Below are 26986 nucleotides of genomic sequence, written 5' to 3'. Positions count from 1 at the left end.
ACAACAAATGACTCTTACCCATTCTGCATTGCGTTGGGGTCATAGGTCAGTGCCATGCCACTCTGAAACACAAGAGAGACAGGTCAAAGAGTGAAAGATCGTATTGGTGACACGAGCATCCTATAAAGACTATTGACCTGTATTGCGCTACACAGTGTTGGGAAAGCTACATTGAAACTGTAGTTTGCCAAGGTATGAGCAACACATAATTTAAAATAATTACACCTCAGTCAAGATAATATAATTTGCAACTTAACCAGAGCTGAATTTCTCTTGCACAAAAACAATGAGGGTTTTTGAATTGAACTTATTTGTGTTGTATAACTTATGTATTGATCTCAGTTAGGGTGACAGCATCAAACCTAACTTATGTAATGAAAACACTGAAGTGATGAGCAGCATTTAACTTCATATTTTGCATTAAAAAAGACCAAAACATTGTGCAGGGTCCAGGGACTCGAATCGGATTAATCGTTTTTTTTTTTTTTTAATCTGTTCATTTACATGAACCGTCTGAATAAAGATGGTTTAGAAAGAAGTGATTCACTAGGGTGACTTGGAATTTCCAACACCACTTATGAGAGAGAGAAAATGATTTAGGATGAAGCAATTCACTGGAATAACTTGGAATTTCCTATGCTACATTTGAGAGAAGATGGTTTAGGATGAAGGGAATCACTAAACTAACTTGTCATTTCCAATACTTCATATGAGAGAGAAGACCATTTAGGACAAATCAATTCACTAGAATATTTTGGAATTTCCAAAACTATTTATTAAAGAGAGAAATTGGTTTAGGATGAAGCGATTCACTAGAATGACTCGGAATTTTCAATGCTACATATTCGAGAAAAGATGGTTTAGGAAGAAGCAATTCACTAGAATGACTTTTTCCAGTGGTGTGACAGTAGTTCAGCTGTTTTCTAGTGACGAGTCACTTTTACCAACGATTGGCAGTGTAGTGTGACAAAACCACCTTCTCTTTGTTGTACTGTAGTTGAAAATTCCAAGTCATTCTAGTAAATCGCTTCATCATAAACCATCTTCTCTCGAATATGTAGCATTGAAAATTCCGAGTCATTCTAGTGAATCGCTTCATCCTAAATCGTCTTCTCTCAGATATGTAGCTTTGGAAATTCTGAGTCATTCTAGTAAATCGCTTCATCTTAAACCGTCTTCTCTTGAATATGTAGTGTTGGAAATGATGAGTCATTGTAGTGAATTGCTTCATCCTAAACACTCTTCTCTCTAATATGTAGCATTAGAAATTCAGAGTCATTCTAGTGAATCGCCTCTTCCTAAACCGTTTTCTCTCTCTCATATGTAGTGTTGGAAATTCAGAGACATTCCAATGCATCGCCTCTCTAAACCATTTTCTCTCTCTCAAATGTAGTGTTGGAAATTCCGAGTCATTCTAGTAAATCGCTTCATCCTAAAATGTCTTTTCTCTAATATGTAGTGTTGGAAATTCCAAGTCATTCCAGTGAATCGCCTCTTCCTAGCCTTGTAAATTCAGAGTCAAGTTAGTTATGTGTTGAGTTAGTTTTTCTCTAACACTGGGGCTATAGCAGATCAACAACGCTCGTATACTGCAGCATGTTGGATGCCAAGTTCTCCACAGCAGGGGAGAAACCTGGAGACTGGTGGGAAAAGCATCGACCTAACCCCTGTGTGACTAGACGCTTTATCCAGTTAATATGGACCCCTGGGCCTGCATATTGAAATACATAGCAAAAAAAGAGACGCCTTCATGAGTGCAGCCAAAGTCACGGTGGCTGCCAGCTACTCATAATGGACGCTCACAGTCTGGTCAGTATCTGGGCATGCTTCCCTTAAACACTGCATCATGCCAGCAGCTGGGGCTGCCCAGAAAATGCCAGTTGTTCAGCCCTGCCACCATTTTCCCATCAGCCAACCCAGCCTGTGAGACTTGATTTTTGAGAATATAAAAAAGGAGAAAATAATGGACCCGAGTGAAAGGCAGGGAACTTAAACATGGCCAGATGTCTCCATCAATCAAAGACTTTCTCTGACCCTCTTTCCTTCCCATCTCTACCCTACAGCTGAAACAAAGAGTGAACATAGAGGCAGGAGACTTTCAGTCTTCCATTTGTACTTTTGTAACCCATATTCCATCTTATGCCCGGTGCACACTTTTGCCATTGGAGACACATTTTGTGAATCGTAAAAGATTTTTTTTTTTTTTGTCGTAGGCCAAAATCATCAGTTTTGGATTTTGGTGTGATATGTTCCATGACAGATGATTAATTGCCTTTTTAAAGGAATATTAAGGCTAATACTGGGCAAACAGGCTTCTTCTAGTTCACCTAAAAATTATGATGAATTGCACTGATGTTTTGGTTCTGCTAAAGTGTTCTTTTGGTAATGTTTCTCCAGTTTGTGCACATCCCTAAAAGTTTAGAAATCATTATTAAATCGCTCAAATGAAGACTGCAACCTATATATTTGTAACTAAGCCTGGACTTGAATTATATGAACTATATATTATGTTTAAAAAAATGGCCAATTTTGGGCATTTTTGTCTTTTTTGGTGCCATTTTTGCCCATAAGCCAACATTTATTTCTGACCCTGCTATAATGTTTATACATGACATGAAAGACAGTCAATGTCGCACTTGGCTATTACGCAAGATCTCATCAGGCTCATATCACACAATCTGACAAGCAACAATCGTTAAGGACAGAAAAAATGCAAGATGTGTAGCGAGCTTCATTCTTTCTTCTGGGATTGTAACAGTTACCCTGCAATCCTGGGAAAAGAAAGGGCAGAGATTGTATGGTGCAAGCTGGGGTGGAATAAGGTAAGCACCGGCACTCACCTCTCCTTCCCGGGGCCACGGTCGTCCATTTTGCGGGTACTTGCTTTGACTCTGCCTCTTCTTTTGTCCCCCGTCAGCAAACTTGCACAGCAGCGGCTCCGTCGGAGCTGTTAAAGAGAGGAGAAATAAAACAGAGAAGGAAATAAAGATCAATCAGCAATTCAGCAGGGTGTGAGAGGGAGGAGAAGAAGAGACCTCCATAGGTCAACCACGGTACAATTGATGGAAAGGTTATGACCTCAGCAGAGAAAGTTGAGTGTGTTTTGAACAGAGAGGGAAATGTTACACCGCAGGTATCACACCCACACCAAGCCCACAGAGCAACGGACGACTATCCAATGACCTTTTGATGTTCAACTCTACTTTTTTTTTCCTGTTTCCTGCATGCATCCCCACACCACCCCCCTTCCATAATGTCTTCGACACTCAGACCATTGGCTCCACTTTTGGCATGGGTTTCCTCACAAATCCCCACCATCAAACAACTTTCTTGGCAGGCCTTCAAAGCACCTTGTTTAACATTTATGAAACAACAAACGACCTGATTGCGACAGTAAATAACTTAAACAACATCATAACAATCTAAACTGTGGCGAACAAAAGCGGAATCTTGAAAGTTTCTAAACGCTATTTGTTTTTTTTCTGCACAGTGGAATGTGTATCTCACTTACTATCTTACTACACTAAAGGAGGAGGAAAGCAAAGCAAGAGGGTTTCCACTATGACCCTGTGGGGCCAGTTCATGCATTGCAACGGGCGAGCGAAAAGTTCAAAAGAATTCTCTTGCAAAAGCAAGCAGGAAGGCAGGAGCTGAGACAAAACACTTCACTCTTCTTTCTCCTCCTACACTCTCTCTCTCCATGTTCTCACTCAGTCCTGACGGCAATAAAGGGTGTAAAACACCTCTCTGAAATCTTTGAAACACAACAGTCACCTCTGGAAGTATGTTAGTTTGGCAGAGAAAAATGAATGCTTTCTCCTCACCGCTCTCACCTGCACTGCGATATTCAGCCAGTTTGTGGAACAATAGAAAACTATGTTGTATTACAAAGCTTGTCTTATGTATCTGCAGAGAACACGTGCATAAATAAGCAAATATATTGCTCAGAGATAACCAAATACAAAACAATCAGCAGCTGAAACAGCTCAACAGAATATTTAGTATTCTGTTGCAGAATGGAATATTTAATAGCTGTTGTTTGTTCTTTTGTTTGTTCGTTGTTTTGAATTAAACATCAAACATTATTATGGCTCAAAAGCTGAAGTCTTCAAAACAGAGATTTCATAACAAAGTACTCATTACAAGATTGTCATAATTGAGAAAAACACTAATACGACGTAATGCAGAGTTTAAAGGAAGTTTTGTTAGGCAGATGAGAGGAGATGAGAAACAAGGCAAAATCAAACAAGATAAGATGACACGAGAACATGAGATGAAAGGAGAAAAGAGAAGAGAAAGTAGATGTGAAGAGAGACGAGAGCAGGTAAGACAAGAAATGAGACAAGATAAAGAGAAAAGAGACAAGATGAGATAAAAAGAGACACTAGAGAAAAGATGTGAGACACAAAACATGAACAGAAGAAAAAAGATGAGATGAAAACAGAGATGAGAAGACAAAGCAGATGAGAAGAGAGATAAGGCAAGAACAGATGAGACAAGAAATGAGATGAGAAGTGAAGTGAAAAAGCAGATGAGAGCAAATGAGACGAGGTGAGAAAAAGCACATTAGACGAAAAGACAAAAAGCACATGAGAAAAAAATGAGACAAGATATGATGAAATAAGAAGAGAGCAGACAGGACGAGAAGCGACAAAACAGATGAGAAGAGACAAGAAGAAGAGATGAGAAATGAGATGAGAAGAGAGCAGATGAGAAAAGAGAAAAGTACATGAGAGGAGAGCCGATGGGACGAGAAGAGAAAAAAAAAACAGATCAGAAGTGATGAGATGGGAATAGAGCAGATGAGACGAGATATGAGATGAGAAGAGAGCAGATGAGACAAGAAGAGAAAAAGCAGATGAGAAGAGACTAGATAAGTAGAGAGCAGATGAGACGAGAAGAGAAAAAGCAGATGAGATGAGAAGAGAAAAGGAAAGGCAGATGAGAAGAGATGAGAAGAAAGCAGATGAGATGAGAAGAGAAAAAGCAAATGAGAAGAGACGAGATGAGAAGAGAGCAGATGAGATGAGAAAAGAAAAAGCAAATCAGAAGAGACGAGATGAGTAGAGAGCAGATGAGATGAGAAGAGAAAGAGCAGATGAGAAGAGAGCAGATGAGATGAGAAAAGAAAAAGCAAATCAGAAGAGAAGAGGTGAGAAGATGAGAAGAGAGCCGATGGGACGAGAAGAGAAAAAACAGATGAGAAGAGAGGAGAAAAAGCAGATGAATAGAGGGCAGATGAGATGAGAAGAGAAAAAGCATATGAGAAGAGACGAGATGAGATGAGAAGAGAGCAGAAGGGAGGAGAAAAGACAAAAACAGATGAGAAGAGATGAGAATAGGAGATGAGAAATGAGATGAGACAAGAAGAGAGCAGAGAGAAAAAGCAAATGAGAAGAGAAGAGATGAGAAGATGAGAAGAAAGCCGATGGGATGAAAAGGAAAAAAAAAACCAGATAAAAACAGACTAGATGAGAGTTGATGGGAAGAGAAGAGAAATAACATATGAGAAGAGATGAGAAGAGAGAAGTGAGACAAGATGAGAAGAGAGCATGTGAGAAGGAGAGAAAAAGCAGATGAGAACAGACGATACAAGATGAAAAGAGAGCAGATGAGACGAGAAGAGAAAAAGCAGATGAGAAGAGATAAGATGAGAAGAGAGCAGAAAAAGCAGATGAGACGAGATAAAAAAAGCAGACGAGAGAAGGGAAAAAACAGATGAGATGAGAAGTGAGATTAAGTGAGAACAAACGAGAAGAAAGAAAATCAGATGACAAGAGATATGAGATGAGAGAGAAGCTGAAGAGAAAATAGAAGAAAGGAGAAGAGAAGTAAAGAAAAGAAAAGTAAAAAGAAGAGAGGAGAAGAGAAGAGAAAAAAAAGAGGAGAGAGGAGAAGATACTAGAAGAGAAGAGAAGAATAAAGAAGAGACAAGACGAGACATCAGGAAAAGACAGATTTTGGCCTGTGTGATCTCACTGTGCTTTGAGCTCAACTGATGTGGGGGGGGAAAAGTCTCTCTTCTCCACCTGCAAAGCAAGCATGGCTCTACACCTGCAGCCTTGTCATCACCCTTCTATTATATGCACACACACGCTGGCCCACACAGATAACGCCAGCATGACACAAGCAGCTCCGTTGTGTAGGACAGCCAGAAAAAGAGGCAACAGAAAGATCACAGCTTTTGCGGCAGGCTTAAAATGTTAGTGCAAGCAGCTCTACCCCTACCCTATCTAAAAAACAATGAGTCTGTGTGTGTGTGTGTTTCAGCTGAGACATTAAAAAACGCCCTATATTAAAGTCCCTTACAGCTTAGGTCTAACTCTAAAAAAACAACCAGCACCATCATAAAACAGAGAAGCCAAATAACTTTGGGAGATTTTGTGCTGCTCTTGGAGCATAGTGGAATAGCTATGCTGATTTTATGAGCAGGCTCTGCTTGGCATTAGCTCTGTTTGTTTTGTTAGTTAGGTCGCCCTGAACTCCCAGTGCTGATTCTCACTCAAGCAGGAAAAGTTTTTGAGGCTTTGTTAAAATGACTGATGTCTGATGACAAGGAGGATATATAGACATTATTTTGAATTTGTTGAGCGGAAAAACTAATCTCTGTGCAAAGTATTTTAGAAAGTAACAAAAGTAATTAGTAACATGATTACTTTTCAAATAATTAATCAATATGGTAATCTGATTAATATAACAGGAGTAATTAGTAAATTGTAGTGGATTACTGTTTTGAGTAACTTGCCCAACCCTGGCTGTGTCAAGTTAAAAAGAACTTCAACTTTTAAAACGCATCACAAGACACATGCGTTCAGATCTATTATTTGCACTATGCCTAGCTTTTTTTAGTGCAAGAACGTGTTCAGTCTGAACAGCCCCTTACAGTGCATTCAAGGTATACATTTAATCAGTATGTGTGTTGCCTGAGACTCATGACCTTGGTATTGCAAGTGGCATGCTCTTCAAGTTGAGCAACAGAAACTTTTACAGTAGAAACAACTGTAGTACTCAAGGCTGCCGATAAGGGGGGACAACGGGACCTTTTGTCCTGGGTTTGACAGGTTTGACGGGGGGTGCACAGAAAGGCTGTCCCATATTGTATATTGCATCTAAGCGCGTTCAGCGTGAGACGCGGATATAAACACGGAGACAGAGCGAAAGTGAAAGCTGCCTGGGCAGCGTGCACGATAATGAAAAACTGCCAGATGATTTTGTTTTGTATCGGGCCCAAGAATTTCTAATTGCAGCTCTGGTAATACCTATGGTATTTTGGTGGAAACTATGGTTACCAAGGCATACTGTTGTAGGTGAGGCTAGCAGGCCAAACTAGAGGGCTTCAAACAAGCTACCTACACAAACAGAAACGTGTCTATGAGCACACACACATAAACACAAATACTGAGAGGTAGTGGCTGACCTGACTATACAATGAGTTGAGAATGTTCACTTTGGTTGAATCTCAATGTCAAGTGTTTTTCCAGCCTGACACTCTATCACATTTAATGAGCTAAGACATGATGCTATTCTTCAAACCACCACAGAGTAAACCACACCCACCCACACAAATGCAAACATGCCAGTGTGCCAACATTTTAATCAGAGTCTCCTTGAAACTCTGATTACTTGTGTTTTAATGATGACTTGTGTTTTAAATGTAACATGAACTATTGAGTGGAACATTCTGAATTCATTGACTCATTTTATATTTGTCTGTCTCTCAAGGGGCACATATGGAATATTTATGGGTCACTTTTCTTTGCTGTGTGAGTTTTCCCAAGAAAAAACTCTTCAGAATTTTCATGTCTGAAAAGAAACTTCCAGGCATTGAGAGAAACAAAGACTTACAAGATCAAAACATGTACAAAGAACGCAGAGATTGTTTATACAGTACCAATCAAAAGTTTGGACACTTACTCATTCATATTTCATCACATTTTATTCCACAACACATTTTAGAATAATAGTAAAGTAATTAAAACTATTAAATAACACAATTGGAAGTATTGAGATTTTGTAGTGACCAAAAAAAAAAAAAAAAAATCTTAAATTTTATGAATTTGAAGCCTTTAAGTATAAGCTTTCAGATCAAATGTTTTTTTTAAAGGTATAATTCACCTCTAAAATGAAAATTCTGTCATCATTTACTCACCTTTATGTTGCGTCAAACCAGTTTGACTTCACTTTTTTCTGTGGAACTCAGAAGGAGATGTTTGAGAGAATGTTAGCCTCAGTCACCATTCACTTTCATTGCATCTTTTTTCCCATTCAATTGAAGTGAAATGTGACTGAGGCTAACATTCTTTTTAATATCTCCTGTTGTGTCTCGTAGAAGAAAGCCGCATAGGTTTGGAACGACCTCAGAGTAAATGATGATAGATTTTTTTTTTTTTAGAGAACTATTCCTTTAAGATCCCTTATTCGGTCAAGTGTGCCCAAACTTTTAACTGGTAGCATAGAGCACAATTTAGCAAAACACAATATTGTGTGTTTTGCTGTGCCTATTGTGTTTCAGAGAGTAATATCAGTATTTAAGAGCATATGTTAAATTGTGTGTGTGTGTCTCCATAAGTGTTTCCATAACATTTACCCAAGCAGACAGCTCTAACCACATGTTTTTGCAAGCTGTTTATTAATGTTGGGTCATGGCACTGCAGATATACGGTCAGGGAGGGAGTGAAGAAGGGGGGGTCCGTCAATAAGATAGACATGTGTTTCTAATCCAGGGCCTATCGTCCGGCTTGCCAACTCATGCTGGGCTCCCACAGACCTTCAGTTCTCTCTGTGGGCAGCAGGCATTCTTGTTGCCACGCCTGAGTTTCCCACCCCTGGCCCCGTGCTGGCCCTCTCGTTCCCAGATCTCTCTGTTGCTTCACTCATTTCATTCGCAATCTTTCCATTCTTTCCTGAATACTTTTAGCTGCAGCCACAATGATGCACTATACACTATGCACTTACACAATGCACTCAGCTATCAAGTGTATGAATTTTCAAAGTGTAGTATCGTCTCAAATGGAACACCAACGATTTTGCAGATGAATGTTTTTCAGCTGATGGAAGTCATGTTTCAAACGCACATGATGTGCTGCCGCTAGGTGCTAGTTTTAGCACATTAGCCAACCTCAGTTGAACACTTACTTCTCAAATAATGTACATATCCACACAGAGTTGGGTGACGATAAAGCATTCCACTCACATTTGCAAGGTGCTGTATTCACAGAAGTTTCGCCAGATTCCATTTTCACTTTAAATTACAATTGATTTGTCAGGCCAGAATTGTGGTTAGGTAACCCCACACATTCATATACATAAGGCAAGCCGTGACTACTGAGTGCATGAAGTGTCCAACGTTGCAAAAAGAAAAAAGAAGTGGAAAATGTGTATACAGTATATGTTATAATTAGTTTCTGTCACCACAAAAAAATAAATAAAAAAAAAATAAAAAAAAAGAAATAGAAAGAAAAGTACTGATTAATAGACACACACAACTTAGAAAACAAAGCAGAATGCACAGTTGAGCTTGTAGGTTTATACAGTATTTAAATGAATATTCCAGGTTCAATACATGTTAAAAGTTTTATCCAATATTACAGCTTCTTTGTCATGATGACGAAACTCTGGTAAACCATGTTATTATTGTAAGCAACTTTATCACACTGAAATCATGTAGAACACAGATTTTATCATATTAAAATTATGTTAACACATATAATGTTTACATCTTATGGCTATACTTTTAAAGCGTTTAAGGACTGGCACCATTTATTTTATGTTTATTTTAATGTTTATGGACAGGCCTCATTGACTTCTATTGTAAGTGCCTTCCTGTAATTGCAATTTTTGCTTCTCCTTTTTTTTTTTTTTTTATAAACGAGCAACGGGTCTAAATGATTTTTGTGCTAATTAGCATTAAGCCATAAATGCTGTTAACTGAGCTTCAAGGGATAGATCAAGGATGAGAAACAGATACAAATGTAAGTCCTTTTTTACTCCAAATCTCCATTTTAACTTTCACTTTTACATCTGAAAGTCACAAGTGGTGTCTGTTTAATTTCACTTTTGCATCTGAAAGTGAAAGTTAAAGTGGAGATTTAAGGTAAAAAAGGACTGTATCTCACCCACACCTATTATATTGCTTCTGAAGATATAGATTAAACCACTGTAGATATATGGATTACTTTTATGTTTCCTTTATGTGATTTTTGGAGCTACAAATGTCTGATCACCATTCACTTGCATTGTATGGACCAACAGAGCTGAGATATTTTTCTAAAAATCTTCGTTTGTGTTCTGCAGAAGAAAGAAAGTCATACTCATCTGGGATGGCAACCCTTTAACTTGTACTGAACCCAGAATATTTCTTTAACTTAATACTTAGTGCCCAAACGGAACCTGGAAAACTTTGGCAAATCCAGTGATTATTTCTTCCTCAAAAACGGTCACTGTATCAACCTGGTACCTTATAAATATGACTTGGAACCTGCGAATTAAGCCAGCGCTTGCCATTTTCTTGTGCAATATATCAGACGGTCAGTGAATGGACTGTGGGCGGTCCACTGGCATGGCGTCTGAGACTATGACCGCCTCAACCTCAACCAACTGCACGGAACTGAGATGCATCCAGACTAACCACATAAGGGTTAATCAGGATTTCATCCTCAAGCATGCTGATATTCTCATTATGGGCATTCATAATATTTGGATTGCTCATTCTGGAATCGGGTTTGGAACAGCGCCGAGATGCAGAGGACCTTGGAAACAGCATTTGTACATGTGCTACATGTGGTCCACACTCACAGACTGGAAGTCGCTGTGCTAGAACATGTAGAGGGGAAACAAAAGCTGGTGTTTACCAACAGGAAAAGTACTGTTTGCTCTGAAATGGTGTGCACTGAGTGGGTAGGAGAAGTGTGTGACCCTGACAAAGCAGGCGTCTACACATCGCCCACACTCTAATAGCAGCCTATTGCAAAGATCTGTTACACTGCCAGCTCGGCACAGCGCCTTTCAGGGCCAGGAACAGAGTTGCACTACGGTTTTGAATTAATCCACCACTCTATGGAACATATAGAGAGAAAACAGACAAAACACAACCTACAGCTGCACACTGCTGTGAGGTGAGCCCACACATACTCTATGAGGCATGAGAATTCACTCAATGCAACACCACCACAACCCTGGAACTATACGTGTGTGGCGTTTGTTTGTGCAAGATGGAAACCCGGGTCTTTCCGGAAAGCCACGGGCGCTGAGCCTTATCCTGGAGTTTTACACACGGAAAATCTTTTGGATTACACAATACAGTGCTCCTCCATTCAAAAACCCTCCAAATACCATCATTTCTATTGCCAGTAGAAACCCTGTCGCTCCAAACACATTTAAGGCCCGACAAAAGTACGATAAAGGTTCGAGCATAGAACAAGCCCCCTCGATTCACCTTAACCCCCAACCTCCATCCAATACTAATGCTAATGCTAACAGAAACAAACATGACCATCAAAATAGATGCATTGGAGTAAAACAGCCTGTTTGTGAGTAGAAACTTGTGGTCATATTCGTTCTACTTTAAGTATTTAAATGTATGCTACAGCATGATTTATGATGGAGTGAGGATGTGCAATTTTTTCTGCTTAACAGGTTATGGGGTGACTGGGGCTAGTTGTCACAAGGGCTATATATCAGTAACTACAATGTTTTTAATTAAAAGTCCAATTGCACAAATGCTTGTTTTCTCTATAAGTATTTAATTTAAGTTGACTTGAAACACCAAGTGCAAAACTAAAAAGTCTTTTGGAATATTATCTGTAAGAATAACTCCTGTGAATTCTATTTTACAAACTAAAATTTCAATATCATATATTTTTAAAAATAGCTTGGGTACACAAGTAAACAATAGAACCACACTGATGTATGGTTATATTCACACAATATAACTCTATGGATGTTTTCATGCAAGGGTCAAGTAGATCATGGAGGTAGATTTTGAAATATATTTTCTGAAAGTTTTTTCCCCCATAAACGTCAGGTAAATTGTCACATTTTTATCAGGGTTTGTCCCTTGTGATTTAAATGTTGAATTTTTAAACAGTTCATTAATTCGATTAATTAAATTTTTGTTGGTCAAAACAACTACAGTATTTGATTTTTGTACCTTTTTATTTTTGCTGTTTCGTAAATCGCTACTTAACGGCAAGTCCTAATAGAGCTGTTCAGCCGTGATGTCAACTTGTAATTGAACCCAGAAGGTTCATTCGCTATGGGTTCCCTCTGGATTTTCCTATGGATTTTTAAAATTGTGTTTATCAATTTATGAGTAAAATAAGGTCTGTGATAAATGTTTCTTGAAGATCCTTGGATGTTTTATTCTACAACAAAAATTACACACAGTCATCCCTCAAACTTGAATTTTGAAGCCGCTGTGTTTTTAAAAATGTATGTTGCTAGCAAAAAGTTGCTAACTAAGGACTACAACTACCACAAGCATGTATATGTATGTGCCTGACGAAACGGATAACTATTGTAGTCCTTATATAGCAACTTGTTTGCAGCATAAGTAAAAAAATAAAAAAATGTCTGCTTCAAAATTCACATTGGGGTAATTTACAGTATGTTGAAGAACAAGACATCCAAGTATCTTACATTTTTTTTACCACAGACCTTTTTTTACTCATAAATCCCAAACTGCCATTATAAAAACCCATAAGAAAATCCAGAGGGAACCCATGGCTCAAAAATGCTAATTCTCTTCCAGGTAATTGGACTAAAATTTGAATTCTATGTGTTAAATGAACTGTATCTTATTTCTTAGGCAATAACGGTGGAAATGTTGAATAGCTTTCTTGAAACCAAGACTTCAACATATGTGCCTATACAGAAATTGACTTAAAAATATACTTACTGTGAGAAATATTCACTGGAGTAAATGTGTAACTAGCCCCAGTCTCCGCTAATGCGTGCATACTTTCCAGACCAAATGGTGATGCTAATACTAATAGAAACATAAACGACTAACAATGCATTAGAGTGAAACACCCCGGTCCCACTGCGATGCCCTGATCCAGGATCAGTGCTGGGAGAGCAGTTTACTCTGAGCGCTGGTTTGTTTGATTGGGCTACAGCGGGTAAATATCACTGGCCTGTTTGACATCTCCCCTCTGTAAAGAGAGAACAGGAAAGAGAGAAAGAGGGACAGAGAGAGAGAGATAGAGAGAGAGATGCACGCTGAGTGGAATACAAACGTTGCATAATCAGCTTAGCCTCCCACTTCCTGCCTTTTAACGGGTCTGTCTGAATTTGGTTTTGGTGGATGCTGTTCTGCACAGCACGTCCTGAGAACAGGTCACCAGAGAGGGAGAGAGAGAGAGAGAGAGAGAGAGAGAGACAGAGAGAGAGAGTATTGTCTCAGATCTCTAATAAAACACTGCAGAATGCAAGGTCAGGAGCCAGTTTTCCGCATACTCATTAAGAGGTGGAAGTTCATGTTTCATTTATGGAATGTACTAGCTGTCCAAAAACAGAAAAGGAGATAAAGAAAAGCTGTCGCACTGTGGGGTGAATTTACTGTTGCGAAACAAATTTTTTTTTTTATTAAGGCCTTCTTTTCAGTGCAAACATGACTCTTCTCTATGTAAATAAGCCTTATTATAGATAACGCATTATTTGCAAAAGTCAGCGCTATTTGCATGGCACAATTGATGATGTATTATCACCGACCGGAACACTTTTGGCATTTGAAAGATATAATGGTAACACTTTACAATACAGTTATCTTTGTTAATTAGGGGATTATAGACAGTTATCGCAAAATAAACCACCACAGGGGGATCAGGACGTGGAGCGGAGGGGTTTTGTATCACCCTGAAGGTTTTTTTTTTTTGTGATAAAGACTGGCTGACTGTACATTATCCTGCTTATTACATCACTACTTACCAAAGTAAATTAATGAATCCATATGAAATATTGATTTGAGTGGAAATTACATTATTATTTGAGAAGACAGAGACCTCAGAGTCTCCAGAAACACTGAATTCCACCTTTGCTTTGCGTCAGTGTCCTGTGAGGAGTTTATATTGCGAAAATGACTGTCTGACTGCTCAATGCTATCGCTTATTACACAACTGCCTAACAAATAACTAAATTAATGGATATGAAATACTGATTTGAGTTTAAATTATTTTGTTAAATCAACTGTAGAGGTTGCATAATGACATGAGAAGTAAAATATCACTTTATCCCTGGATGTGCGTCATTATTCAGAAAATCACACAACTGATTGACCAAATGGAATTGAGTTTTCCAGACAGCCATGCAATAAAATTAGTTAATGTATTAGATATCATGAACTAACAATGAACAATAATCTTTCACCTCATTTATTACTCTGAGGTTAATGCTAATTCATTAATTGTAACAATTGTTCTTTGTTTGTACATTTTAATTCATAATACATTAAATAATGTGAACATACTGTATACAACTTTGAGGGGAAAATTCACTAAACAGTTGCGTCACTTTTGCATGTGGTATTTCAGCACAAAAACCTGTGTCTTATTCACTAACGACCCCAGTAGTGCAGTCTATGGCATACACAGGCATACACCGTATGCCCACCTAACTTTCTTAGGATTTTGTGTATGCCCTCCTAAAATAAGTGATGATACATATGGCCACCAGGAGTAGGCTTTTGATCAGAAACATTTTCAATCTAATAACACGATGCCGCAGCACCGTTGAGTGAATTAGATTTGTATTTTTTATGTTTTATTATTATATTAAAAAGTGTACAAAGATAGACAGTCCGACTAAGCTGGTCCACCAATCAGAACGTTCATTTCAGGCGTGATTGGATATTTGCTAACCAATCATATTTTCCGTTTCAGTAAGGAGCGGGACATTTCCAGCATCTAATGCTAATGCAAAAGCAACCCTGGAGTAACCATAATTTGCACTGTAAATCAATTTCCCTGTTAAACGTAAATATATATACACTGGCAGCCAAAAGTTTGGAATAATGTACAGATTTTGCTCTTATGGAAAGTAATTGGTACTTTTATTCAGTGGCATTGAACTGATCACAATGTATAGTCAGAACATTAATACCATGAAAAATTACTATTACAATTTGAAAAACATGTTCAGAACTTCTTAAACTACTTCAAAGATTTCTCAACCAAAAATCCTCCACGTGCAGCAATGACAGCTTTGCAGATCCTTGGCATTCTAGCTGTCAGTTTGTCCAGATACTCAGGTGACATTTCACCCCACACTTCCTGTAGCACTTGCCATAGATGTGGCTGTCTTGTCGGGCACTTCACACGCACCTTACAATCTAGTTGATCCCACAAAAGCTCAATGGGATTATGATCCATAACACTCTTTTCCAATTATCTGTTGTCCAATGTCTGTGTTTCTTTGCCCACTCTAACATTTTCTTTTTGTTTTTCTGTGTCAAAAGTGGCTTTTTCTTTGCAATTCTTCCCATAAGGCCTGCACCCCTGAGTCTTCTCTTTATTGTTGTACATGAAACTGGTGTTGAGCAGGTAGAATTCAATGAAGCTGTCAGTTGAGGACATGTGAGGCATCTATTTCTCAAACTAAAGACTCTGATGTATTATCCTCTTGTTTAGTTATATCTGGGCCTTCCACATCTCTCTCTGTCCTTGTTAGAGCCAGTTGTCCTTTGTCTTTGAATACTGTAGTGTACAGCTTTTGTTTGAAATCTTCAGTTTTTTTTGGGGGGGGGGCAATTTCAAGCAAAGTATAGCCTTCATTCCTCAAAACAATGATTGACTGATGAGTTTCTAGAGAACGCTGTTTTTTTTGTTGTTTTTTTTGTGTGCCATTTTTGACCTAATATTGGCCTGAAGACATGCCAGTCTATTGCATACTGTGGCAACTCAAAAACATACACAAAGACAATGTTAAGCTTCATTTAACGAACCAAATAGCTTTCAACTGTGTTTGATATAACGGCAATTGATTGTCTAGTACCAAATTAGCAATTTAGCATAATTACTCAAGGATAAGGTGTTGGGGTGATGGCTGCTGGAAATGGCGCCTGTCTAGATTTGACCAAAATTGACTTTTTTCAAATAGTGATGGTGCTATTTTTTACATCAGTAATGTCCTGACACATTGTGGTCAGCTGAATGCCACTTTGGTTAATTAAAGTACCAATTTCCTTCCGAAACAGCTAAATCTGTACATTATTCCAGACTTTTGGCCACCAGTGTGTGTGTTTTATATATATATATATATATATATATATATATATATATATATATATATATACAGTTGAAGTCATACGTTTACATACAACTTAGCCAAATACATTTAAACTTAGTTTTTCACAAGTCCTGACATTTAATCATAGAAAACATTGCTTGTCTTTGGTCAGTTAGGATCACTGAAATGACAGAATAATAGTAGAGAGAATTATTTATTTCAGCTTTTATTTCTTTGATTACATTCCCAGTGGGTCAGAAGTTTACATACACTTTGTTAGTATTTGGTAGCATTGCCTTTAAATTGTTTAACTTGGGTCAAACATTTTGGGTAGCCTTCCACAAGCTTCTCACAATAAGTTGCTGGAATTTTGGCCCATTCCTCCACACAGAACTGGTGTAACTGGTGAGTCAGGTTTGTAGGCACCCTTGCTCGCACATGCTTTTTCAGTTCTGCCCAAATATTTTCTGTCGGATTAGGGTCAGGGATTTGTTATGGCCACTCCAGTACCTTGACTTTGTTGTCCTGGAGGTATGCTTGGGGTCATTGTCCATTTGGAAGACCCATTTGCGACCGAGCTTTAACTTCCTGGCTGATGTCTTGAGATTTTGCTTCAATATATCCACATAATTTTCCTTCCTCATGATGCCATCTATTTTGTGAAGTGCACCAGTCCCTCCTGCAGCAAAGTACCCCCACAACATGATGCTGCCACCCCCATGCTTCGTGGTTGGGATGGTGTTCTTCAGCTTGCAAGCCTCACCCTTTTTCCTCCAAACATAACAATGGTCATTATGGCCAAACAGTTAAAAAAAAAATTTTATCTGACCAGAGGATATTTCTCCAAAAAGTGAGATCATTGTCCCCATGTGCACTTGCAAATTGTAGTCTGGCTTTTTTATGGTGGTTTTTGAGCAGTGGCTTCTTCCTTGCTGAGCAGCCTTTCAGGTTATGTCGATATAGGACTCATTTTACTGTGGATATAGATACTTGTCTACCTGTTTTCTCCAGCATCTTCACAAGGTCCTTTGCCTTTGTTCTGGGATTGATTTGCACTTTTCGTACCAAACTACGTTCATCTCTAGAATGCATTTCCTCCCTGAGTGGTATGATGGCTGCGTGGTCCCATGGGTTTTATACTTGCATACTATTGTTTGTACAGATGAACGTGGTAGCTTCAGGTGTTTGGAAATTGCTCCCAAGGATGAACCAGACTTGTGGAGGTCCACAATTGTTTTTCTGAGGTCTTGGCAGATTTCTTTTGATTTTCCCATCATGTCAAGCAAAGAAGCACTGAGTTTGAAGGAAGGCCTTAAAATACATCCATATGTACATCTCCAATTCAGTACACCTCCTGTCAGAAGCTAAATGGCTAATTGTCAACAGAAGCTACTTAAAGGCACAGTTAACTTGGTGTATGTAATGATTCCCACTGGAATTGTGATATAGTCAGTTAAAAGTGAAACAATCTGTCTGTAAACAATTGTTGGAAAAATTACTCATGTCATGCACAAAGTAGATGTCCTAAATTACTTGCCAAAACTATATATACAGTGGTGTGAAAAAGTGTTTGCCCCCTTCCTGATTTCTTATTTTTTTGCATGTTTGTCACACTTAAATGTTTCAGATCATCAAACAAGTTTAAATATTAGTCAAAGATAACACAAGTAAACACAAAATGCAGTTTTTAAATGAAGGTTATTATTATTAAGGGAAAACAAAATCCAAACCTACATGGCCCTGTGTGAAAAAGTGTTTGCCCCACCTGTTAAAACATAACTTAACTGTGGTTTATCACACCTGAGTTCAATTTCTCTAGCCACACCCAGGCCTGATTACTGCCACACCTGTTCTCAATCAAGAAATCACTTAAATAGGACCTGCCTGACAAAGTGAAGTAGACCAAAAGATCTTCAAAAGCTAGACATCATGCCGAGATCCAAAGAAATTCAGGAACAAATGAGAACGAAAGTAATTGAGATCTATCAGTCTGGAAAAGGTTATAAAGCCATTTCTAAAGCTTTGGGACTCCAGAGAACCACAGTGAGAGCCATTATCCACAAATGGCGAAAACATGGAACAGTGGTGAACCTTCCCAGGAGTGGCCGGCCGACCAAAATTACCCCAAGAGCGCAGCGACGACTCATCCAAGAGGTCACAAAAGACCCCACAACAACATCCAAAGAACTGCAGGCCTCACTTGCCTCAGTTAAGGTCAGTGTTCATGACTCCACCATAAGAAAGAGACTGGGCAAAAATGGCCTGCGTGGCAGAGTTCCAAGATGAAAACCACTGCTGAGCAAAAAGAACATTAAGGCTCGTCTCATTTTTGCCAGAAAACATCTTGATGATCCCCAAGACTTTTGGGAAAATACTCTGTGGACTGACGAGACAAAAGTTGAACTTTTTGGAAGGTGTGTGTCCCATTACATCTGGCGTAAAAGTAACACCGCATTTCAGAAAAAGAACATCATACCAACAGTAAAATATGGTGGTGGTAGTGTGATGGTCTGGGGCTGTTTTGATACTTCAGGACCTGGAAGACTTGCTGTGATAAATGGAACCATGAATTCTGCTGTCTACCAAAAAATCCTGAAGGAGAATGTCCGGCCATCTGTTCGTGACCTCAAGCTGAAGCGAACTTGGGTTCTGCAGCAGGACAATGATCCAAAACACACCAGCAAGTCCACCTCTGAATGGCTGAAGAAAAACAAAATGAAGACTTTGGAGTGGCCTTGTCAAAGTCCTGACCTGAATCCTATTGAGATGCTGTGGCATGACCTTAAAAAGGCAGTTCATGCTCGAAAACCCTCCAATGTGGCTGAATTACAACAATTCTGCAAAGATGAGTGGGCCAAAATTCCTCCACAGCGCTGTAAAAGACTCATTGCAAGTTATCGCAAACGCTTGATTGCAGTTGTTGCTGCTAAGGGTGGCCCAACCAGTTATTAGGTTTAGGGGGCAATCACTTTTTCACACAGGGCCATGTAGGTTTGGATTTTGTTTTCCCTTAATAATAACAACCTTCATTTAAAAACTGCATTTTGTGTTTACTTGTGTTATCTTTGACTAATATTTAAACTTGTTTGATGATCTGAAACATTTAAGTGTGACAAACATGCAAAAAAATAAGAAATCAGGAAGGGGGCAAACACTTTTTCACACCACTGTATATATATATATATATAATTTAAATTTACATTTAACTTATGCAATTAAACTTTGTGAAAATACTGCATGTTATTGCACCCATGCTAGTTTTTGATGCTCTTTGCAGATACTGGAAAATTGTGTGCTGTAAAATGTCTTTTTTTGTGTGTGTCTTTTACTGCTGTCAGAGGTGCCTTTTTCTCATGATATCAAATAAATTAAATTTATATATCTTAGTAGGAAAACAATTTCACTATACATGGAAAAGCACATTATAGTACACAAATAAAACAAATAACCATGAATTCTTATGTAGGATATATATGGTAATACAAGCTAACGTGTTAACGTGAACATTACTACACACATTTTAGCTATACAATGCTTAAAAATGTATTGCGTATTATGTATGTATTAGTTTTTGTATAGAGTGATTTTCATAGTAGCCTAATGAAAGGAACATTAATAAGACCTATAAATTTAAATACATATTTAACATCAAGTTACCATACCATGGTTCTTAGTTGTTCTGTACAACATGCCAGCAAGAAACTTACTCTGATATAGCCTACATTTTGTAAATTCATGTGGGACTATAATTACAACAGGCATTTTATTTTTTATTTTTTTACACATTTTACCTATGTAGGCTACTGTATATAACCGGGTGCATAAATTCACAGTATGCCCAAAGAGACGTTTGTGAACATTTTCAACTGATCATCAGCAGTAAATAATGAAATAGGCTACAAATGATTTAGAAGAGCGTTATAACCTGGCATACATCCAGATGCGCAGTGTCGTCAAGCTCAAGTTCACGTTCTGCATGTTTAAGAGATGATCCAGGTGTAAAAGTGATGCTGTACAGTTCCAGTGTCAAATACGGTGGTCTGCGGCATCCTCCGCTATATTGCGCTCAGAATCGGACTGCAAGATCAGAATTGCACATTGCGCTCAGCAGCGATTTTGTGGGCCATTGCCTGATCTGCATAATTTCTTTAGTGACTGGGCGCTAAACCAGGGCAGAGAGCGTGCAAAAAATGGAGCTATTACCAGACGCAGTTTATTCTTAGTGAATCTGTCTGATTTGGATATGCATGACACATCCAGCAGCCCTAATGAATGCTTGATAAATAAGAAGGAAAAAAATACATGCAATATTGCTTCTTAATGGGCTCTAAACTGAAATCACTTGCCCACGGTGGAGCTGACTGGTGTTCTCTCTCGGGTCAAATGCAGACAGAGCTATTAGAGAATGCTCCAGATCAGATCGTTTTCACAGAAATATAATTTCTCCCCCTCATTAGAATTCTATCTTGTATAAACGTGATTACCTGTGCCCGGCTTTGTTTGTGTCACAACAGCATTAAATCAATCATGCCACTGTCGAGGATGGACAAAGTGCGAATAAATCAAAATATAACGTAGTTTAGAAAATTTGGTTTGGAGGATTCTCCAGATAGCACTGGTGTGAAATGACAGAGGCAGTGTGTGGCGCTGTACACAGTTACCAGACTGAAGACCCCCTGGGCAAGTCACCTCATTTCACTGATGATATATGCTTCAGATTTATTGATTTGTTAAAAACTGGGCATCGGATTTGGGGATCATATTGGCACCTGGTTCTCTGACCGACTGTCAAGCTGTTAGTGAATTCAGATAATGCCCAAGACTTTATTCATGGTGGCTTATAAACACATGGAAGCCAAGTTTAGGTAATCTGAAGCTAGTTCACCTGCCACTTCATAAAGTCATAATTTCATGAAATTGAACGTTTAATCATAGTTTGTTATTTTCCATAGTTTCTGATCTGGCTGAGCATCCAAGTTAAGACTTTATCTAAGAATATGATTCTTTATTAAATCAATATGCTGTGTTAAATGCAAGTTAAAGGTGCAGCCAGTAATTTTATACACTCACATGAGATGAAGACTCCAGTCATATCGGTAGCTTAGAACTTTTTTTATTCCACATGGAGTGGGCTGCCATGGGTCAACCAGCCACATACTATTTGCTTTATGTTTGTAATCCCCCCCAAATAAATAAATTATGATTCACTGTGACTAGCGCATTTCTACAGTGGCATCGGTAAATGAAAACTTTTGCATTATGCTGCATAACGCATATAAAAAACGGAACATTTTAAAGCAACTTTGAGACATTGACCATGTTAACTTTGTACACATGTCAGATGATCTTGCTTCCTTTAAGCAATGCTATGATAGTAAAAGTAATCACCATTAAAAATAGTACAAAAGGCACAAGTAAAAGAGGAAAGAAAGATGGAAAGACAGAGAAAGAAGCAGAGAGCCTGAAAGAAAAATGTACACCAGCGCCCATTATGTTCACCAGTAAGTCCAGAGAAAATAAACAGCTTCATTAGCACATCCTTTATAGACTCCTCTCAATCTCTCTCTCACTCTGTCTCCCACACATAGCGTGTGAGCTTCTTGTCTGAAGCACAAACTATCCAAACAGAAGACATCAGTCAGTAGCCAGCTAAATGCTCATTAATACATCAGAATGTTCCAGAACTCTATACGCTTCACCGCCAACCTGCCAAAACCACACCTTATGACCTCACTACTGGAACAAAAAAATCTCTCAGAACTGAATCCAGTACAGTCCAAAAATAACAACATGTCACATAGGAGTTGAATTAGCAGGGCGATATTATAACACGGCTCTCTAGAATACTCGATTTCTGAAAAATGACCACATATACGGGATAATATGCAAGTCATCTTTCCTACTTCTTGTATCACACTGCAATCTCTACAAGTAAGCTAATAATAAAAAAAATAATAATAATAAAAAAAAATCAACTCAAATCAATATTTTATGTCCAGTTGTTTTATTTAATTAGAAAGTAGTCTTGTAAAAAGCGGGATAATGAGCAGTCATATGTTAATTTTCACTAAATAAACACCAACAGGTCCATCAGAACACAGACACAAACCCCGAGATGGAATTCGGTGTTACTGGAGACTCCACAGTCTCTTTCTTACATAATAACATAATTTAAATGCAAATCTTTATTTCATGTCCATTTAATTAAAAATTTGCTATATAGCCATGCAATTAATGGGATAATGTATCGTCAGCCGGCCATTATTGAGAAAAACAAAACAAAAAAACTTCAGGGTGATACAAGACCATCCTGTATGGATATAATTTTTTGTTGACTGTACATTGTCCCTGACATATCCATACCTGGGCTGAAGGGACTGAAAACGGTTCAAGGAATGAAAACAGATTAAATTTTTAGCAGAACATAACCGGAAACTGGAACAAAGTGATTTTAAATTGTTCCGGAGTGAAAACTTTCTTTTTAAAAGCTGGTAACCGGTTATAACCGGTTAATTTGGTTACGATAATTTTTTTTTCATGAAACCAAAGACCAAAGGGTTTATCCCAGTAAATTTTTGCACACTTCATGTTGCCAATACAAATGAAAAATGTGCTTTGATCTTGAAGGAAACTGCTGCATCAGACATTTCTTTGCCTAATTGCCCATTGTGGACGTTGTATCCTGTGAATGAAGACCTTTTTAACAACTTTGTAAATACTACATATACATACACGGCTAATCCAGATACAAGAAAAACATTATTAAAGGTAAAAAGTAAATTGCTCAGTTGTTTCTTTACTGAATTATTGTTAGATATGATGCATTAATACAGATTTGATGCTGCCTGGTTTTGAGTGAGAAGCAGATCTGTAATTAAAATTATAAAAACATGTTTTATTTAACTGTATGTTTTTATATGCAATTTTTCTTTTTTTTAATTATTATTATTTACTGAGGCAAGTGGCTTATTTTGGACTTGTTTTTCCAGACCAGGTCACTTGATTCTCTTGCGAGATCTGGCAACACAGCAATTAGTATTTCACCCACCCCTTAGCGTAGAGTACTGTGATTTAAAAAAAGAATGTTATTAGCCATTTTTTATTTTGTTCTAACCGGCTACCATTTGGAAAGGAGGCTGCGGAACTACTGAACTGGAATGAAAAAATACTGTTTTTGCTCAGAACGAACCGAAAAGAAAAACATTTTGTTTTGAATCCCTGAATATGATAATATTTTATTCTGTCGATTCATATGTGTATTGTGATTATTGTGAAATATTGCGCCCTTTTTATTGTTTTCACATTAATTTTTATTGAATTTGGTCGATTTGTGCAACAAATGCCAAACGTTTTGTAAACTAGCTATTTGATGAAATTAAACCAAGTGTCTCGTTCTGGGACATGGATCAGTCTTTACTCTCAAAGGACACATATACAGTACACACACACACACACACACACAGACACACACACACACACACACACACAAAGAGTGTTTCGCTCTGTGGCAGTTTGATTTCCGAGTCCCACAGGCATTAGCGAACGGAGTGGAAACAAATTTGATGGGTCACCCCAATGTCACACACACGCATGCACAAATACACGTATCAGCCAGGCCATTCATACAGTGACAGGCCCTGTAATTTAGCCTCCCCTGCCATCAGCTCAGACAGTGGGGTGTAAGTACTGACTCTCTCACACACTTACACAGTCTCAATGTCAGTGGGCATATAAGCAGTTCAGCAAAGGCCTACATTTTTCCTCAGTTACAGTTAACACACATACATTGCAATTTAACAAGTCACTTTACTGGTAGGCCAGTAGGGGACAAATACTGTGCAGAATACCTCACCCATTTCTCTCTCTCTGTTTTTCAGTATCAAAGTGCTTCATTGGCATGACTGTATGACATATAATTTTGACAGTGTCAGTAAAAAACATCAATAATGAAAATACTAAAAAAATTACTATAAAAAACTAGTAAATAAACTAAAATAAAATGAAATAAAACAAAATATTAATTTATTAGTAGGTGTAACGATTCACTCATCTCACGATTTGGTTCGGTTCACGATACTGAACTAAAGGATCGGTTCATGATTCTTTAAACTAAGCTTAAATTAAGAAAAGTTAAGATTGAAGGTTTTATTATTATTATTATTATTATTATTATTATTAATACTTTAAAGACATATGCAAGAGTAGGAGGAACCTGTTGCTTGCAGCCACCAATCATTAGTGTCCCAACAGAGACAGCAGCCAATCGCTAAACTCCCAGAATAACGAATAACAACAGCAAACAGATGCTTTTCTCAGTGTCAGTGGTTGTATTCGTAATATAAAATAATCATGACATATTTATTCAATCGTATGTATAAAGATTCAGTTTATTATTGTTAGCATTATTGTTTTTATCACTTGTATTGCATTCGCTTTTCTGTTTCAGTTTCAGTTTTCGCAGTTTCAGCCGAACTCTTCGTACAACACCTGTGGCTGCTAGTGTGCAATCGTATTTTAGAGCAACTTGTGTGCAATGAAGTGATTTCCATTTGTATGCCCACGTTACGTAGGTGTAGGATGTTGCATGTGTTGGATAGAATAGAAGCAAAATAATTGAAAAAAAGGCCAATCTCCACAATGCACATCGCCACATTTTTGAACCACGATGTATCGTGCCACGATAAACCATTACACCCCAATCATTTATTTGTCTATTTTATTTAATTTTTTCACGAGGAACAAATAGAACTCAATGCAGAACTGAATGCAGAATTTAAAAATATATGGCATAACAAATCCGGCATTCCTACGTGAGATGCAGCACGCTGGTCAAAATGTCAGTCTAACGCATACTTACATACAAAAACAATTGTAAAAACAGTGCAGATGGATGGAAAAAAATGTTAGCTGTGAATGACCTCTAAAGCCACAAGACAGTTTCTAAGTTTTAAAAATGTTGATTTGCTTTAAAGAAATGTTATAATGTAACATTAAGAAATAAGCTTAGCAGAGCTTCAGGAGTTTCTTGCAACTGGGCCCTGATTTCCTTGCTTCCATTGAAGCACACAAAATGCCCTTTGGGACATTCTCCAAAATCTGACAAAGCCTTGTATTTTAGGTTCGCAAAACCATCCAGACTGAAATGTGCCATTAACAAACTGTTAAGGTTGGATGTATGCGATCAAGGACCTTGTTAAGAATAATATTCTGTAGGCTAGACATATAAGAGCTGTGGCTGATGAGGATCCAGGTTTGAGTCTGACCTAGGTCATCATTACTTTCCTGCTACACTCTACTTTCTGATAAATAAAGAAAAAAGGACCCAAAAAATAAATAAATACATAAACTTTAGCCACTCTTTTCCAACACTGGGATCCTTCGTAAGGCTATGCAGAGCAGTAGGTGCTACACACAGCCAGGAAGTATAACGTTTAATGGTCTTTCCCCAGCAGTGTTGGGTGTAATGTGATTACAAAATAATTATCTAACATAAACTAATTATTTTTAAGTCACAAATTAATGTAACACATTACATTTTAAATTCTTGCAATCAGATTACAGTTACTGACTTTTAATTTGTTACTTTCAATAACATTACTTGGGTTACACACATTATTAAATTATATTATTTGTGGAATACATTTAAAACATGAATTATGTGCATATGTACGTCTTCTATATACATGTACGTGTTGCTGTGTACCCCCTAATGAGTCATTGTAACATTGTAACAAACGTGTAGCTAGAGTTTATGGCTTGCATATGACATTTGACGTGTAGGAAATATAGACATTATTTTGAATTTTTTAAACAAAAAAACAAAAAACAAAAGAACTTTTCAGTGAAAAGCGTTAGTAGGTGTTTTAAGACTTTTCCATGAAGTAATGAACTCGTGTAATCTGATTAAAATTTTATAGAAATAATTTGCAACCTGTAGTGATTTATTTTTTTGGAGTAAATTACCCAACACGGTTCTCTGCATAATATCAGTACCAACTACAATAACATTATCTTCTTCTGGAGTTTAGAAATACTAGTGTGTCCTAGATCTCATAAAGCCCACAGGACTGAGCTGGGATGATCAGCGGAATGGAACGAGTTCTGGACGTCCCATGACAGGGAGTGTGTGCGTGTTTGAGAGGTCACGGCATTACACGGTCGGCATCATTATCTACCACAGCATCAGCATGTTTTCTAAGAGCAAGTGTAATTATGAGAGCTGGGCGTGCAGGTCTGATGGCCCCACCGTGGCCTGTTAGAACAGCCTGAGTAAGCTGTATTTAAAACACAACACACATACTGTATAAACACCTATAGCAGATGGAGAAGGGAGAGACAGAGAGACAAAGAGAAAGAGTGAAGAGAGAGACAGAGTAGCATATGCCTTATTTAGGGACTGGAGCTGTGTTCCGATTCGATTCATAGGTTCCCTACAGAGTGTTCACTGCTCCCTACAAACTGAGCAGAGGATATCTGGATAAGTCCACTTCACTTATATATTTGCATTGTATAATTCATCATACTAAATTATAATTGGACAATTTCACTAGCGGAATAAGTTAATTATGGCACACTGCGAATAGCACGTTTTTACAATAGCATCAGCAACTGGGAAAATCTGTTTTTGTGTGATGCTTCATCTATGTACTTAATACCCTGTGAAGTCCACTATGCAGGGCACTATTGGGAGACTGGCATGCACCCTGAGTGTTAACAAGTTCTGTATGCTCTTAAGTGCATAATGATGAGGAGGAAGTGGCTCTAA

General features: G+C 38.0%; 1 protein-coding gene across 3 annotated transcripts in view; it reads right to left on the bottom strand.

The window, feature by feature from the left end:
- Positions 1-26986, bottom strand: part of LOC127453475 (RNA-binding motif, single-stranded-interacting protein 3-like) — a 219435-nt gene that overhangs the window by 32958 nt on the left and 159491 nt on the right. For all 3 annotated transcript variants that reach the window (XM_051719866.1, XM_051719865.1, XM_051719864.1), the window contains exons 7-8: positions 2841-2947; positions 19-62 (exon numbers count right to left, since the gene is read on the bottom strand). In XM_051719866.1, the coding sequence (XP_051575826.1) occupies positions 19-62; positions 2841-2947 (151 nt within the window). The remainder of the gene's footprint in view (positions 1-18; positions 63-2840; positions 2948-26986) is intronic.

Source organism: Myxocyprinus asiaticus, chromosome 15 (assembly GCF_019703515.2).
Source record: "Myxocyprinus asiaticus isolate MX2 ecotype Aquarium Trade chromosome 15, UBuf_Myxa_2, whole genome shotgun sequence".
Taxonomy (NCBI): domain Eukaryota; kingdom Metazoa; phylum Chordata; class Actinopteri; order Cypriniformes; family Catostomidae; genus Myxocyprinus; species Myxocyprinus asiaticus.
This window is presented reverse-complemented; position numbering and strand designations above follow the sequence as displayed.